The 17280-nt window shown below is 57.6% G+C and overlaps 6 protein-coding genes across 6 annotated transcripts; 2 read left to right on the plus strand and 4 right to left on the minus strand.

Annotated features, from left to right (window-relative positions):
• Positions 1 to 6377: 6377 nt before the first annotated feature.
• On the minus strand, positions 6378 to 8635 carry ColSpa_04207 (DNA topoisomerase 3; the record flags this gene model as incomplete). Its single annotated transcript, XM_049270419.1, has 6 exons — positions 6378 to 6410; positions 6468 to 7798; positions 7847 to 8016; positions 8066 to 8244; positions 8301 to 8498; positions 8555 to 8635. 6 exons carry the CDS (start codon positions 8633 to 8635, stop codon positions 6378 to 6380), a joined length of 1992 nt encoding a protein of 663 aa, XP_049126376.1.
• A 355-nt stretch (positions 8636 to 8990) lies between these two features.
• ColSpa_04208 (uncharacterized protein) lies at positions 8991 to 9245 on the minus strand (the record flags this gene model as incomplete). The annotated part of the gene is made up of 1 exon (XM_049270420.1): positions 8991 to 9245. One exon carries the CDS (start codon positions 9243 to 9245, stop codon positions 8991 to 8993), a length of 255 nt encoding a protein of 84 aa, XP_049126377.1.
• A 394-nt stretch (positions 9246 to 9639) lies between these two features.
• Positions 9640 to 10802, plus strand: ColSpa_04209 (uncharacterized protein; the record flags this gene model as incomplete). Its single annotated transcript, XM_049270421.1, has 3 exons — positions 9640 to 9990; positions 10048 to 10112; positions 10166 to 10802. The coding sequence occupies 3 exons, from the start codon at positions 9640 to 9642 to the stop codon at positions 10800 to 10802; spliced, it is 1053 nt and encodes a 350-aa protein (XP_049126378.1).
• Positions 10803 to 11028: 226 nt separating this feature from the next.
• Positions 11029 to 12290, minus strand: ColSpa_04210 (4-nitrophenylphosphatase; the record flags this gene model as incomplete). Its single annotated transcript, XM_049270422.1, has 4 exons — positions 11029 to 11789; positions 11923 to 11991; positions 12073 to 12094; positions 12216 to 12290. The coding sequence occupies 4 exons, from the start codon at positions 12288 to 12290 to the stop codon at positions 11029 to 11031; spliced, it is 927 nt and encodes a 308-aa protein (XP_049126379.1).
• A 3005-nt stretch (positions 12291 to 15295) lies between these two features.
• Positions 15296 to 15805, plus strand: ColSpa_04211 (uncharacterized protein; the record flags this gene model as incomplete). Its single annotated transcript, XM_049270423.1, has 1 exon — positions 15296 to 15805. The coding sequence occupies one exon, from the start codon at positions 15296 to 15298 to the stop codon at positions 15803 to 15805; it is 510 nt and encodes a 169-aa protein (XP_049126380.1).
• Positions 15806 to 16378: 573 nt separating this feature from the next.
• On the minus strand, positions 16379 to 17148 carry ColSpa_04212 (putative mitochondrial outer membrane protein; the record flags this gene model as incomplete). The annotated part of the gene is made up of 4 exons (XM_049270424.1): positions 16379 to 16545; positions 16615 to 16918; positions 16998 to 17031; positions 17102 to 17148. The coding sequence occupies 4 exons, from the start codon at positions 17146 to 17148 to the stop codon at positions 16379 to 16381; spliced, it is 552 nt and encodes a 183-aa protein (XP_049126381.1).
• Positions 17149 to 17280: the final 132 nt, after the last annotated feature.

The raw sequence follows: 17280 nt of genomic DNA on the forward strand, positions 1-17280 counted from the left end.
GAGTGACAGACAGACTCACCACCAAAGCGACTGAATGACTGAGAGCGACACACACATAACACACGCCTTCCTACACACACCTCTGAGCGAGCACGCACCACGCCCAGAGAGCAGCACCAGCAGCAGCGCAGCAGGGCAGGGCAGGTTGAGGAGAGGGAACAAAAGGTACAAGAGATACAAGAGGTACATGGCAAGACCTGGGGCACGTCGAAGGCCAGTGGCCGGGGGGTTACTCTGCAGAGCCCACTGGAGGTATCCACGGCGCCGGACGGATGCAACCCAGGATCCAAGGTATCCGCCGTAAGGGGAGGTACACCCATGTACCTCGCCCTCTCTCTCTCTTTCTGTTTCTAGCCCTCTGCCCCAGATGGATCAGATGGATCAAATGGAGCGCCACGATGAAAGACCGGGAGATAATGTACACTACGTCAATCAAGGTCGGTCCTGTACACCAGATGCCGCGGTGCTGCTTGGCCCTTTCTTCCCTGGCAGCAGCGGCAGACACGCAAGCAAGCCTAGGCCCTGGCCAGCAGCACGCACGCACCTCGCTCCGAACCCGCCAAACCACAGCAGCAGCAGCAGCAGAGGCAGCGGCAACGGACAAAGAACGCCGCCGTGACGCAGCAAAGGTGACAGAACGAAGGGGAGGGAAGGCGATGGATGGGCAAAGCATGGCATGGCATGGCCGGCATGACCAAGACCAGAGAAGAAGACTGACGCGCCCTGGGCGTGTGGGTTGGCCACGGGTGTCGAAGTGTTGGTGGTGACTGATCGCTAATGAGTGTGTGTGTGCGTGTTGTGTGTGTGAGAGAGCAGTTGTGTGTGGCTGGTCGAGAAAGTGGCTATTTCCCTGCACTGACACCTCTATAAAATAAAAAAAAGGAGTCGGGGAGTGAGTGCGGGAGGTACGTACCGCGTAGAGTGCGAGGAAGGAAGGAAAGGGACGTGTCTTTATCATGGCGCTTTCTCACACACACCTCACCTCACCTCCCACCTTGTTCAGTGCTGCCTGTGGATTTCGCCTCCACTTGTCAGAAAGGGAAGCCGCTGCTGCGTCTTTGTACACAGTGTGTCGCACCCAGAAACCAAGACTGTACTCTCGTCGCTTCGCACTCTTCTGCTTCGATTCCAGCTTGTTCCGGATAAGCGACTGGAGGAGTCATATCGTGACGATGACAAGCAGAGTTGAATAGACTCTTTTGCCTCCCAACGACATGCCTTAATTGTGACGCATCTTCAACATCTGTGTGTCATCAACCCTCGGCCAGATGTCCTTTTTCCATCCTCGGGCTGCTACCTTGATGTGCCCTTCCGTTGCGCTGGGTAAGGGGAGGCACACAGCTTAACTCACCTCGAACTCTGCAACAGGTACACTACTCTTTGACCTTCTCTCTGCTTGATTGCTTCTCTTTGATGAAGGTAGTGTACCCCCCCCAAAAAAGGGCCCAACACCGACAACATACACGACAACCCGCAAACTCCATCAGAAACCCACCCTCGCAACTGACAAGCCCCCGTCCCATAACCTCCAAACAACCCACTTCAACGGAGCTCGGGTGGGTTCCAGAGTTGTCTTCCCAAGCTTATTACTTACCGCCAACCGGCCAGCGATCTCCATCTTGCAGACCGATTCCTCGAGATGCTATCGACTCACCGCAACTGAGAATAAGACACTGAACCCATGATCATTCGAGTCGTCGTCCGCGACAGTCTACGATGGATCCATCATACACCCCATGTATCGTCGTCCGCTTTCCCCCTCACCCCCATGCCGAACCCGAAGCTACTGAAACGAGTGCCCACTCGTTGCCTTCCCCGGACTGCCGATAGGGTCAACCGGTGGCCGGTATCCAAAAGAGAGCATGGGTGACGGGGGGAACAACACCCGTAGCCTTCCGGAATTGCAGTCCAAAATCCACAATACGATCCTCGACTAGCCCAGAAGCCCATGGCAAGAAGGTGACTCCATCGGTCTCCAACTTACTGTCTAGACCAACCAGGCTCTCCCTCGGTCATGATACCTGTACAAGGGTAGAGAAACCACGGTGGAAGGGCGGCATTTCAGACCTAGCAACCCATCGCAAAGAAAGGAGGTCCCTGGGGGGAGTGACAAACTTGCAGCAAGTCCATACTTTGCGGTAAGGTTCCCTGCCGAGCATCAAATGTCGACGAAACTCCCGCCCACAACCACCGCACTCTAACCCGGCCGTTCGTCCCTTTCTCTATAGGGCCAAGGAGTGACAACTTCGATGATGCGCATCAAACCACGGCGCCCGCCTCGACAAGTCATTCGAACGGCAAAGTCGAAACCTTGGCCTCGGCAACCGCGCTGGCGACCTTGCCATCAAGAAAGCTTGCCAGCTTGTCGGAGGACTCTGGGAGCCGTGAAACTTTGATTTCCAAACCCCATGCCATGTCCTTGCTCCGTTTCCATTTTCGTTTGTCCCCTCTCAATCCCCAATACAGGTACCGTGCATAGTACTCACCACCCCCCTGAGAGGTCCACCATCGATAACACGACTTCGACTCATGGCATTCGAAGTCTCCTTGGCCCTCGTGGTCCCTTGAATGGCGGTCGTGATACCCCCTTACCTACACACACGTTCGGGGAACCAAGATAGGGTTCGAAAACCCCAATCGCGATCCCCTCCTTCCCACATCGCACACACACACCAACATTTTGCCGCCATCATGCTCTTTGGGAGTTGCTTCATGCCCGTACCCACTTTCTTTTGTCGGGGGCCCAAGCCCAAGCTATTCTAATGCCCCCCGGTCAATCATCCCCATGTCCATAGCCCATGTCCGTAGCCCATTTCACCCATGTCGCCCATATCCGGGTTTCCGCCGGCCGCTGGGAGACACGACCACGGGATGGGCCCACTGGGAGCAAGCAAGCAAGCAGCGAAGCAGCAAAGCATAGGCAGTCGGCGACAGCAGATCAAGCGACATCGCATTGCTTCAGTGGAGAGCTCTGGGAGTGTGCGCCGCTGCCAATGCCGTTGATGCACGCGTGGAAACACTGGACGGACGGACGGAGACGGACGGGCTCTTCCAACGTACATAGTGCCTACCTCTTGCGCCGCGGAATGCGACAGGTGTCGTCATCAATCGCAAACTCCAGTCTCTCCCAGCAACGAGCGGCGACGGGGCCGGGGGCCTGGGAATGTCCCCCTTGTCAAAACAACAAGGGCAAAGGAGACCTTTTCATCACCGCACGGCGCACCGAACAACACTTCTCTCAAATTTTTAACGTTGCAAAATTCCCATCAAAAAGGAGGACAGAGTCAAATCTCTCCTTCCCGAGCCTTGGGCAACACGGACGTTGGAGACGAGGATTGGCAAAAAAATCTCTGCCATTGGCGAGATTGGAAATTCCTTTTCACCCTTGGAAATGAACCGAGACGTCAAACCCCCTTTCTTTGGGGAATGGAAGCAATAGAATAAGAAAAGAACGAAATGTCCACCACCATGGCCACCAGTGCCGACGCCCATCAAACGGACTGCAACTGCAAGAAGGTAACAGGGGGGGAGGGGGGTGCGCGCGCGCGCGCGCGTGTAAGTGAACCGGCCATCCGGACCACTGCAATCTCGTCTTCAAGGAAACAAAAGTCATTCTGACAGATGCTGCTCAGCTCAGCAACCGTGTTCTCTGTTCCTGCCTTTCTTCATGTGTCTCACTCGCCTCTTTTTCTTCTATAGAAGGTATCATATCCCACGGGCCGATCGAGACTCCAAATGTCTAAGACAACCGCAGTGTGAGGAAGGACTCGGTCGTCATGGCCCATTATTGGCCGCCCCCCCTGACATGCGTCAAAAACCAAGGAATTAAACAAGAGCAAAACGAGAGAGACAGACCAGACTCCAAATGCCACTGCACTGTCGAGGTTCGCTAGGGACTCACTTGCACCACGCTTGCAAAAAAGTCGCGACGTGTCCTTCCCTCCCCCTCGCAAAAAGACGTACGTCAAGATACACACGGCATATCAAGCGCGCTGCGTTGCGACGCGCTCCTCTAACACGGCTGCCATGCCCATGACACCTAGCCCTTGCCTTGTCCCATCCAGCATCCAGCATCCAGCTCAGCTGAGATCCTGTGCCAGGCTTCTCGGCCAAGGCCACAGCCACCAACAGTCCAAGCACGCACTCACTCAAACCGAAAGACTGCCTGCCACATACGCACGCCCCGGGGGAGGCGTGGCCCTAACAGTCAGCTGCTCCTCGGTCTGGGACTCGACTTCTACCCCCATCGCCTTATTAAGTTTGCGCCGTTGACAGGTACGTAGCCCGCCCGGGTACCTCGCGGTACCCAGACCTCCCTCTCCCGCCGCAGCTCTCCCGCCAGAACGAAACCCACCCGCGATATCTCGCCCTACCCTCTCACCCTCCCCACAGCAGATACACAAAAAACCGGACACCCAAGACGTGCAATATTCACAGTGTAACTCGAAATGCCACAGATGCAGATGTTCCGTCTTGCGCGGGATGGTTGTGTCTATCGAGAACCTCGACAAAAAGGCGCGCGTGCGCGCGCGGGGGAGAAGAGAGGAGTGGTGAGAGAGATAAGCCACGCCGGTGTCGCCCATGTTACGGATACTGGCGTCGATAAAGGTGATAAGCGTCCACGAACAAAGCCTACCTACTCTCCCCGGCTGAGGCGCACACCTCTTGGGGCTCGCCCTCGTCCAATGTGTCCTTGTTGCCCCGGATTCCGTAGGCCATTGATGCGTGAGACCTGCCGCGCTTTCGCTTCCCACTTTCAGAGTTCGCCTGCGCTGGTCGCCATGGCCGGCCCAGCTGACGACCTTCTTCAGCAATCGCCGCCCCCATCGGTCGAATCCGTCCATTTTGCTCCCGCCTCAGTTGAGCGAATCCTCCTCATCGTATCTCATCGGATCCGATTTCCCACCCCTCTCTTTCACCACCACTCCTGGCCAACCACCTCCTCCACATTCCACCCCTTCTCGTTGCTCTTTCTTCCTCTTCCCATCGTGCTGAGGTGATATGCTGATATGCCATGCATCCCGCATCGGGATACGATGCGGGTTCTGTTCTGTTCGGTACCTCGGGCCCATTTCAAGGTACCTCGCGCTGCCGATCGCGAACTGTCGTCGTATCGTAAGCCAGGATGGAGCGAGGAGGCCGTGGGGTTTCAACGAGAGCCCGTATTTCTCCGTCCATGCCTCCTCCTCTCGCCCTCGAGGCGCCTCTCGCTGCAGCACGCACGCCTTGGGCCCTGGAATTACAGATTCGTCTCGGTACAGGCAGAGAGTCAGTCAGGCTCTCCCCCAGAATTCGCGCAAACCCTCCATGTCGCACGCCGACGAGCGCAACCATCACGTTGCGCCCTGCGTCTCTTCTGATTGGTCCCACCTTGTCCTTCGACCGTCCAAGTATCACGCCCCCCCAGATGGACCCCCCTCCTCTCCTCTGAGGCGCGCCAGAGCTACAGGGCAGACCAACCTTCGTTCCTGGAGGCCATGCGTCGCGACGAGGAGGAAGGAAGAATCGAAGAATAATGCCCGTTTCCCGGCGTGTACCTACCGGTACCTACGTCTCGTCCTTGTGGGCTCGTTGTTTCCGTTAATCCCCTCGGCTGCAGCCCACGACGAGGCAGTCTTGTCGTCCTCGTCGTCGAATCAGGCTCGCCCATTGTGAGCCGTGTTCATTGCCCATCCACTTACGAAACCCCACGTTGTGCCATGCTGCATCGTTGAGGCTTCGGGCTCTAAGCTGCGCTTCAACGACGCCCCTCTCCCGATGCTGCCCTCTCTCGTGCCCGTCTGCCTCTCCCTCTCCCCCTCGGGAGTCTGTGGGTATTCGTCCGCCGCCGCGACCATCCTCCCCTCGCGACTCTCGGCCTGTGATCCCTGGGGCGTCCTCCGCCTTTGGGCCGATTCCTGCCCGGGCTGCCCCCCTCATCGCGGCGGCACCACTGCAACCCGCTGCAGTAGCCGCTCACCCCGCTTCTCGTCCAAGATATCGCGGCGGGGTTCATCACACCCCCCCCTCCCCCATCACTGCGCCTTTCCGACCTCCTCCGTTCGCCTACGTAGTCCCGACCAGCCGGTCGTCCAAGACCGGCGTCATGCTGAGTGCCCAAAGCCGCCTTGGTTTCGAAACGTAAGAATATGTCGCGCAGCCTGAGAGCGAGCCATGATGTAGTCAACGGCGCCGGTCGTCGGAATAATGGGGCGCTTCCAATGCGCCAGTCGTCACACCCACGTTTGGATTCCGGTGGACACGATTGATAAGAAAGCCTCGGCCCGTGATCCTTGTGCCCACGGGGCCATGTTACCCGTGACGACGTCGTTTGGGATCATCCCGCCTCATTTCGACACCTGGACGTGTCGCAAACACCAAGGGCTGTGTGCCCTTATCTACGCGCGAATCGACATGTATTCGCGACACGCCTAGTGGTGGTAGAGTCAGCGCGCGTGGCCGTGTTAGCGATGGAAACCCCGACTTACCGCCTTGAGGACGTTGAGCCGCTCCTGCGAGTCCCGGAATACCTGCCGGTACTGACCTAGACTTTCCCGCAAGACGGCGTCCTTGGTCATGCGCCCCTCGCATATTGCCTTCATCTTGTTCTCCATCTCCTTGCGCAGGAAGGGCTTGCCCAGGCTTGTTTCGAACTCCATGCGATCGAACCCTGTGATGAGTGCCACACCGAGCTGCGTCGGGATGAAGACCTTGAGGCCTCTCCGCCCCGCCGACGACGCGCCGCGACCCCCTCTGCCACCCCTTCCGCCGCGACTGCCGCGGCCGCCTCGGCCACCTCTGGCTGGCGGCGACGGAGGCCTATCCTGGTCGTCGTCATCGTCGTCACCATCCTGGCCACGTTGGCCACCGTCCGCTAGCTGGACGTACTCTCTGTCTTGGATCTTCTGAATGTGCTCTGCCATTGTCGCGTCCGTACCGATCCCGTTGGCGTCCATGAGGGCGATGAGATCGGCTTCCGTGAGGTACCCGGGCGGGCTCGTTTTGCCATCCGTCATCATCGCATCTGTTGGCTGGAATATCTCGCCCGGCGTGAACTGCGGGAGCTGCGCCGAATCGTTCCATTTTTCGTAGACAAACACGTCGAGGTAGTTGCGCTCCAGGACAACCAACCCGCGAGTGTGGAACGTCTCCTCGCCGTAGAGTATCTCGACGTCTGTGGCGAGGCCCTTGGCGTCTTCTGAGCAGCACGCCAAGAACCGGCGCACGACGTACTCGTATAACTGCTTCTCGTCCGCATTGAGCACCGTCGGTGCCGCGTATGTGACGGGGTGAATGGGCGGATGGGCCTTGTCGTCGTGTTTTCCCTCGCGCGGCTGATGAAAGTTGCCGTCCAGGAGCCCCTGCACGTATTCTCCCCATCTGCTGTCGGGCGTTTGCTTCCTGACCAGCGCCTTGAGATCCATGCCTTTGTCGAAGCGATCCGTCTCGGTTCTCGGGTAGCTGATGAACCCCTTGTTGTAGAGGCCCTCCGCGACCGTCATGGCTTGCTGACCGCTCATGCGCAAGAGGCGCGTCGCCGCCTTCTGAAGCTCGACGGTCGTCAGGGGCAGAGGCTTCCACTTCCTCGTCGGCTTCTCTTGGACCTTTGTCACCTTGGCCTTCTTCGCCTTGATGCAGCGCTCGTAGAGGATGACAACAGACATCCGGTCGAAGAGCCGGTTCCGGGACCAGTTGAAGTTGACCTTCTTGCCTTCGCGGGAGTGCATGACCTTGATGCTCCAGAACTGCTCGGGCACGAAGTTTTGAACCCGGAAGTATCGATCGACCACGAAGCCCAGGGTCGGAAACTGACACGAGCCTAAGCGTCCGGTTAGAACATGTGCGGGAAATCAATGCGGGAGCTTACCATAGCTGATTGTGCGTTCTTGCAGAGGCCCGCCAAGGGGTCGAAGGCTAATGGTCAGGAAACGGGTGAAGGCGTAACCGATTCGAAGGTCCAGCTCTATCCTTGCGTCCACGGCATCGACCTGCTTCTGGTCCAGGTCTGTCAAACGTCGTGCAGCAGTCAGGATGTGCCTAGGTTACGTTAGAAACATTGTCACCACACGCAACGAGGGTTACATACGCTCGCTCGATATTGCTGAACGTGGCGCGCTTGACGGTGATTCTATTGTTGCCTTTCTTGGCGGCGTTGACAATTTCTTTGCCAATGTGTTCTCCCTCTCGATCGCAATCCGTCCAGATGATGAGGAGTTGGCAGTACCGAGCTTGGCGCTCAATGTTCTCGGCCACAGTCTTTTTGTCCTGGGTAAGGTCAGCAGCTGCGGCATGCTATGCAGGTCGAACCGGCGGTCTCGAACCTGAGGCACCACGGTCACGACTGGTGCGGTGAACAAGCTCTCGGGAGGGGGATGCGACCAGTTCTTGTTCTCGTCGGTGAACTCGAGCCCCGTGAGATGGCCGAGCACGGCAGTCATGGTGACGCTGCAGGGGCCCCATGGTGCGCCAAAGTCGAAGTCGAAGCCGTAGTTCTTGATATACTGGGAGCGCGTGTTGTGCTGAGAGCGGTCAGTCCCGGGACGGAACGCTGCAAAGAGTATGCTGGAATACTCACAACATCAGGGTTCCGTCCTGCCAAGTGGCCAGCAACGGCCTTGGAGATGGAGGGCTTCTCCGCCACACAGAGCACCTTCATGGTCTCGCTTTAGGGGAGAGATGTGAGGTTCACGAGCGTAAAGGTGTGTAATGAAGGCTTCTATGCTCGCTCGCATGCTCTAAACATACATCCACGAGTATTATGTTGAGAGAGCAAGAGCATGGTGCGGTAAAACTAGTGGTCTGCCTGGGAGACGCGTCTTCACAAGGCAAACGCGTCAAGCTCTTCTCCTGCCGGCCTTTGGCCACTCCAACTTCTTCAAATATTCAATAGCACGCGAGATGTGTCCAGTGCAGCAGGTTCAGCTTGCAACGGTCAGAGTCTGGACCTCGTCTCCTCCGGGCTTTATTCGTGACCCTGAGTTGCCGCGACGTGGACAAATGTTTTGATGTGATTACACCGAACGAGAAGTTTTGCACGGGGTGAGGTCCAGCTGCCCCTCGCTAGCGGCCTGGTGCAACCCCACAGCGGGGCCGCCGCGCTCATTGGAGCTCTCTGCAGCGCTGAGCCGCGCCGTGCTCCCCCAGCTCCGGGGCACGCCTCCTGGCTCGCCGACAGGCGATCTCGCCCACAGATGGCTGCCACCACAGCCGGCTGCAGGGGACGGAACTGACGTAAGCCACTGGCCCAGCTCAGTACGGTATCTCATTGCCGGAGGAATTGTAGGCTGATCTAAGATGATCACGAATCTGACATCCTGACGACACGACCTATGAATCCGTCATGACGGCCCCATTATGCTTTGTTCAAAAGGCTATGGAGAACCGGCTGGCCACGGCTTCTCAAAGGACGGGCCGTCGGTGGTCAAAGTGCCCGAAGACCCCTGCGCAGCGCTGCGGCTGCGGGGACCTAAGCTCTCCCAGGACCCATCTACGGATCTATGACGCGCCTTGTTTGCACCACCTTTCGCAGTGGCTCCGAGTGAACCGCCAAGGCCCTTTTGAACAAAACCATCGCGACTCTCCAACCACCACGTCGCAGCGCAATTGCAGCTGTATCCTCCCCCAACCGAGTCAAACGAAGAAGCGCAGACCACTGACACAATGGCGCTACCCTCAATCAAGTCCCTCGAGGAATGCTCCGAGTGGGCCAAGGTCGTCGAACCCTTCATCCCGCAGCTCCTCGACCTCCCGCGCAAGATTGCCGCGAGCCCGCAGTCGCTGCCCCAGATCTACCTCGAGACGAACCCCCTCGTCTCGGGCTTTGCCTTCTCCCTCCTCATCGCCGTCCTCACCCTCGGCGTGTCCGAGTACCACAGAAACTACTCCCAGATCGACCGCTTGTGGAGTTTGCTGCCCAACTGGTACGTCCTGCACACGGCTGCGTGGGCGTACTTGAACGGCGAGCCGTCGCAGAGAGTCGCCCTTGCTGGTGCCGCGACCACTCTTTGGAGTGTAAGTAATTCGACTCGTGCCTCGCAGAATTGGTCACTGACAAGAGGTTCCCGACAGGCCCGGTTGACCTTCAACTACTGGCGCAAAGGAGGCTACGAGCGCGGAAGCGAAGACTACAGATGGTACGCGTGCCCTCCGTGACCGACCCTCTGACTTGGCTAACACCCTCTGCCAGGGAAATCGTCCGTAAATACGTCCCCGGCTGGGTCTTCTTCATCTTCAACGTGACCTTTATCTCCTTCATCCAGTCCATCCTCCTCTTCGCCTTCGCCGCCGCGCCGGCCTACTCCCTCCTCCTCGCCAGCCGCCTCGAGCCCGACGTCACCGCCGCGGACTGGGGCTTTTTCTCCATCATGGTCGGCCTCGTCCTCAGCGAGTTCATCAGCGACGGCCAGCAGTGGGACTACCAGAACGCAAAGGCCTCGTACAAGAAGGACGCCAAGGTGCCGCGCGGCTGGGCGCAGGAGGACCTCGACCGCGGCTTCGTCACGAACGGCCTCTGGGCGTACAGCAGGCACCCCAACTTCTTCGCCGAGCAGATGATCTGGTTCGTGCTGTACCAGTGGAGCTGCTACGCGACCAAGGTCCTGTACAGCTACACGTTCGCGGGCTCCGCGTTCCTCATCATGCTGTTCCAGGGCTCGACGTGGCTCACCGAGCTCATCACCTCGGGCAAGTACCCCGAGTACAGCGACTATCAGAAGCAGGTCGGCATGTTCATGCCCAAGTCGCTTTTCCCATACTCCAAGCCACAGCCCAAGGTCATCCGGACGAGCGAGCTTGCCAAGAGGCAGAGCAAGAAGGATAAATAAACTAGTCAACCGTTGACATGACTATCTACGAACTCTGAGGCCTGTCAACTAACGTATCTTTTAAGGAGGTTATAGAGGCGTTCTATAGAGACGGCCCAAGCATGCGTGTGTACTTCTAGGGGATCTTTCTACTTCTAATGAGGTCGTTATGGAGTTCATCTATGCATCCGGAGTCTGTAGTCATAGCAATCGTAAACCCATTAAACCTGACGTGTAAACAACCCTCTTACTCGTCGAGCTTCAAGCTGGCCAAGCTGTCAACGTAGTACGCCGGCACGGCCACGGCGCCCTCCTTTTCCCAGTCCTCCTTCTTGTTCACGCCCGTCAACACGGCCAGCGTGCCGCCCAGCTTGCCCTCGATGCCGAACTTGATGTCGGTGTCGAGGCGGTCGCCAATCATGCAGGTGCGCTCGCGGTTGAGCTGGAACTTGCCCTCGACGGCGTCCATCATGGCCTGCGACGGCTTGCCCAGGGCCACGGGCTGCTGCTGCGTCATGTTGATGAGCGGGACCGAGACGGAGCCCGCGCCGGGGAAGAAGGTGTGCGCCATGGGCAGCGTGCTGTCCGTGTTGGTGGCGAGGAAGACGGCGCCGCGGCGGAGGTACTGGTAGCCCAGCGACAGCTTCAGGTAGTTGATGTGGAAGTCGAGGCCGGCCAGGACGACGCCGACCTCCGGGTCGAGCGCGGAGCCGTCAGCGATGGCGGCGAAGTCCTCAGGCGCGATGTCGCGGCGGAGGTTCGGGTCCGTGCCGCCAATGAAGTCGACCCCTTCGGCGCGGAGCTCGGCCTCGATGCCGGCCTCGCCGATGACGAACACCTTGCGCTTGTCGGCGGGCAGGTCGAGGATGCGGGAGATGTAGACGGCGGACGAGTAGGCGGAGCCGAAGATGTCCTCGACCTCGGAGGGGATGTCGAGGGCGGTGAACTTCTTGTGGTAGTCCGGGCGGGACTTTGTCGAGTTGTTGGTCACGAAGACGGTGCGCTTGCCTGTTGATTGGGGGAAACGATGAGAACTCGGTGAACAGGGGGGGGAGTGTCAAGTGTGACCAAAAATATGGCTTGGGGGTGTTTGAGGTTAATGGTTGGGGGGCAAGGTAAGATCATGGGATGGGTGAGCAACCTCTTGAGCGAAGAAAGATGAGCGTCTCGCGGATGCCGTCGAAGAGGTGGTCGCCGGACCAGAGGACGCCTATTGCGGGAGGGCGGGGTGGTTAGCCGGGTCCGGGACGAAGAGAACTGGCTGCTCCGGATTGGAGACGATGAGATTTACCATCGCAATCGATCAGAAAGACCTAGGTTCCACCTCGTCATTAGCATCGCGCATCTCATCTCTCACGATCATCGTGAGATGCTCAAAAGGGTTGTGAAAATGACTCAAATGAGGTGAGGGGCGCGGGGTGGCTTTCTGCTCACGTCAAACTTGTCGAGGAATTCTTGGATGGCGGGGGGATCGCCGGTGAGGTACTTTGGCTGCTGCTGTTGAGACATCGTGACTTTTCAGAGAGCTTTGGTGTCTTTTTTTTTTTTGGTCAACAAATTCTGGGACAGTAGGTATGAGTTGCAGCGGTAGTTCTGAAGTGAGTTTCGGAGGGGAGGGACAAGGGTGCAGATGCGGGTGGATGACGACGGAAGTGGGAAGTGAGGTTGGACGGCCATCGTCCGATTGGCCAGGCACGCCGGCGGCGGTGCTCTGCGTGTTGCGGCTGGCTTACGGGGCGGGTCGGTGCTGGTGGTGTCGGGCTTGAGATGATTGAAACCCGGGGGAGGATGGACTGAGATGGTGCGGAGTGCGGTCTCGGCCTGGGTGAAAGACCAGAGGAGATTTGCATTCCTCTCCTTTAGCTTGTATGCAATAAGCTAGGCATGCTCTTGAACGTGCCATCGAGGAAGAGGCGGCACACTTGGGGTCCGGGGTTGCGGGATGGAATGAACAGACGATGAGAGCTCCCCAGATGGAACAAGCCAACTCGGATCTCCAACCTCTCTTTGAAAGCTTCCCCGGATTTCATCCAGCGTGCCCCAAGACAGTACCGAGATGAGAGTCAGTCGCATCCATCTTAGTCACCGCTTCTTGAGGTCCATCCTCATCTCATCACAAGCGAAACCGGACTGCCACGGGCTGCAAGGCGCGGCCAACCCGCATTCTTATCAGACATGCCTGTCCCGCATGTCAGCGCAGTGGCGTAAGCATGGCGCGCTCATACGATGCAGTTCAACAGAAGTGAAACCTCTGCATGATCCAGAAAGGATGAGGAATGCGCCTTGGCACATTGTTTCCCCTCACTTTTGACTCTCGCCAGGCAGCCACAGACGCCGCCTTCGTCTTGGACCAACCGCACACTGTCTATGCCGCCGTTCAACAATACAAAATCCGAACGGAATGAAATGGGGATGCAAGACACTGGCACGGGCTGCAGACCATCCCACTGGCGCGCGCGCGGGGGTAGAAAAAGGCCACGGCCATGCGGCCCCACGCGGAAGAAGAAACGAGGCAAACACGCATCTCCGGGTGCGGAGTTTCTACATCCTGTCGGGCCTGCATGACATACTCGGTGCCAGCGCCTGTCTTCCCATCCTCGATGTCGACTACAACGACTGCTCTCCAATCAGAGATCCCACTGCACTTCATTGCAAGTCGGAGGCTATCTGACTCTGTCGGCGACTCCTGCAATGCTGATGATTACCGAGGCAGATGACGTCAGTCTGTCGCATGGCAGCAGTATGCATGAGTCGTTGAACGGTCTGGCCGGTGGTGGCGTCAAGAACGATTTTTCATGTCGGACTTAGGTATCGCAATTTTTTTTATTAATGTTTTGTTGTTTCTATAATTGTGTGTGTCTCTCTCCCCCTAGTGACATGCCCATAGAGTCCGTAAATACGGTCGGCGCCAACGGCAAACGAAACAGCTGACAGCTGGCCGTGTGCCGATCTCCTGTAGCAGATCACGCATCGCGTCGCTCGTGCTCAATCTTCAACCTCGGAATGTCTGAGATCCCCGCCGAAGCCCCGAATCCCCCGTGTGAGCCGGTCAAGGCACAAGCAGGATGCCGTCCTTGGCCGCGTCCAAAAGAAAATGGGGGCGCCGCCAGATGGAGGGGCACCACCACGGTACGGTCCACGAGTGTCGATCAGCGGCACCCTTGAAAAATGGAAAAAAGTAAAGGACGCTAGGCGCCCCCACCATCCCTGAAGGGACTGGAAGGTCCCTGAGAATCAGTGGGCTTTCCATGTGCATCTGCATGTCAATGACCTGCGGCTCCTCCGTTCGCAACCTGTCGCTTACAAACTCCGACGACGGTGTCATATCTCATCATCCCATCCCACCACCCTCCCTGAACCCTGAGGCGGTTCGTCTCTTGCTGTGTAAGCTATTGAATGAGTAATTTGTGCCAGAACCGGCCATCCATCGCTAAGCAAACTACACGTTCCATTCCTTCGGCGGTGAAGGTGAATGGCTGCCTCACCGCTTTCGCTTGTTTCACCGACAGCTAGAGACCCTGGGGAATGAGCGTGGGGGGATGACAAAATGAGGAAGGAAAGAACACCGTCCGTGACCTTCCCCCCCCAAGTGATCTAGACCTTCTTCCGGGGACAGAGCACGGGACGCCGCGATTGGCACGTTGAAGAGGGTGGCTGGCCGGCCGGCCTAGTACATGGCTTGCAGAGAGCTGGCTGGCTAGGACACAACGGGAGGTCATGTCTGAAATAGGTACCTTTCAAGGTGAAGCAGAAGACCGCCCGTCAGAGCAGGCGCAAAAACAAGACACAAAATACTAATCCCACTAGTCCCATCCGATCCGGCTCAACGGACCTTGCCCGGACGGATATTGCCAATTCACCGAACCCTTTTGATTTTTCATCGCGCTTGCCCTTTCGGTCCGGTTGCTCATTTCCACGAGTGACTCGAAGCCGAGATAAGACAGAGAATCAGTTGTTTGCTCCGGGCGGCGTTATAAAATCTCTACCATGCCCGTTTGCCACCTCTCTGACTCTACCTCACCTTACAGTCGAAAAGTACCTACCTGTCTTCCTCCGACGCAGCCTCCAGACACGAGATAAATACCGGCTGTTTGACTTTTTTCCACCTCGTCACAACCGATCCAGGTTTCCTCGACGGCCTACCCACAAGCAGAGAATCAAAGCATTGATACAAAAAATAATTCTCCGCTACCCACCTACACGACGGCAACCCACACGGTCCCGGCCTCGCACCTTGCTGCTTTTCCTTTCTCAATTACCCTGTCTGCCACAAACTAATACCTACCTTGCCTGCCTTGTCCCCTGCCTTTCCTCCACCTACGCAAATCCTCGCCGAGAAAACCTGGCAGCATAATCGTCCCTACCCACGCGGCACGCTATCTATCTTATTTTCCCCACTGCCCAAAACAACCGTCTCATCAATATTGGGACCGAAAAAAGCACCACCGGCAGCACCAAATCATATTAAGCTCCACCACCCGTGCCCATTTCCGACGCCGACTTTAATAGCAGCCATGGCCCCCGTCACCCTCACCGAGGAGCAGTTGCTCAGCCTGCGTTCTTTCCCAACCTACGATAACAGAATGGCTTCTCACACGCAGACCACCCAGACGCCCGCAACGGCTTCCACCGATGCCTCCTCCCAGGCCGACTACTTCACATCCTCGCTGAGCTCGGCGACCAACTCGTCTCGCAACTCGGTCGAGATCCCCGACCGCGTCGTTGCCGTCGAGACCCCTGGCGGCACCATCACCACCCACAAGACCAAGAACCCTCTGCCGCCTCTCTCCCGCGAGTACCCAAAGCCCACCAAGGACATTGACGTCGAGGAGGCCCTTGCCCGCAAGCCTGGCCGCTGGACCGTCAGGGGCGCCCTCGCCGTCGAGAGACCGGCCCAGGTCGTCGACGAGGAGAAGCTCAAGGCCCAGCGCCGCAAGGCCCTCGAGGACGCCAAGAAGGAGCTGTTCGCCGCCAGCGAGGCCTTTAAGGCGGCACCGATTCCGTCGCGCAAGAACGACTTCTAGGCGACGACCGAGGACGACCACGGGTTAGCGATGGAGCAAATCGTCCAAGGCGACGGTTACAACACCATCACTACCGCCCACGAAGTACCACCAGCGACAACTGCATTTCCATGTTCCTGCATTTTCACTAAACTTCGACACTCGGCTTGTTCGGCACGCGAACGGACTCGCGTCGGCCGTCAGGTGCCAGTCGAAGACGATACCCAGCTTAGAGCGGATTAAGAAACGGGGAAGAGCACCCGAACGGTCCGAGACAGGGAGACAGAGGGGCGTCTGACGGCAGCGTGTTTCGGCGCATCAGCGGCGCACGGAGAGACGATGCCATTGCCCCAGAGGGAAAACGGCGTTTCATTTGAGATGGAGCATGATTCTTGTCGGTCAATCATTGCAACAAAAAAAACGGGGATGAGGAATTTCTGAAGAACAAGCTGCCTTTTTTTTGTTTCTTTGCAGTGGCCTGCCAACCTGTACATAAGTTGCTATGAGCAGATCCTAATAAATGGTCTCGATCGACCTAAATAACTCTTTGACATTTGAACCGTTCCTTACACTATTGTACATGGAGCTGACATCCTAGTCGAGGCGCGCGGCTAGCGAGAAGCCGTACTGGATCATGGCGATGAAGCCGGCGAGGTTGATGAGGGTAGAGATGCCGTGTAGCTTGCCAAACGACTTGTTGAGGGCCTGCATCTCCTGCGAGTGCGGTGCGGGGTCGTAGCTCTTCTTGCCGTCCTTCTTCTCTGTTGTCTGCTGTCAGTCGTTTTTTCCCATCCGTGCGTCTGCCCCACTGAGCGTCGTCCGTTACATACCTTGAGCGTATCTGGCCTTCATGACGGTCACGGTCTTGGGCAGGACGACGACGAGGTTGACGAGGCCGGTGACGAACATGGTGGCGATGGGCAGCAGCGCGCTGTAGCGGTTGGACTCCTGGAGCAAGCCGCTGATGCTGCTGGCGTTCTCGCCCAGGAGGCTGCGGCTGCCGGGGTACGTCAGGGCGAGGACGGCGGGGAGGGCCGTCTGGATGGCGAAGTAGACGGGGAAGAGGGCGTTCTGGGCGGTGGCGAAGGCGGGCCGCTCGAGGACGCGGAACATGGTGATGCCATTCACAAACGACTTTTGCGGGATGTGTCAGTCATCTCATCTCATGCTGGGCGTTGCATGAGGATTACTTTTGCATCCTATGGTGACTTACATGGAAGAACGTCGTTCCCAGGAGGGCGCCATAACTGAGCCGAGGAGGTTAGGTATCAATGATGCATGATTCGAGGTCGTGTTACTTCATGGGTTACGGCTTACGAGATGATGTGGTACGGCCCCGGGGAGAAGGCGATGGAGTCAGGCATGATGGGTGACTGCGATTGTTTGCAAGGTAGTTTGACGATGCTAGCTACTCTTTGGATTGGAGTTGAAGTGGAAAGTGTGCCGTGAGGTTGCGATGGAGATCTGCAGGATAATGAGGTGCCGTCTGGAACGAG

This window comes from Colletotrichum spaethianum, assembly GCF_022836535.1.
Source record: "Colletotrichum spaethianum MAFF 239500 DNA, contig08, whole genome shotgun sequence".
NCBI lineage: Eukaryota > Fungi > Ascomycota > Sordariomycetes > Glomerellales > Glomerellaceae > Colletotrichum > Colletotrichum spaethianum.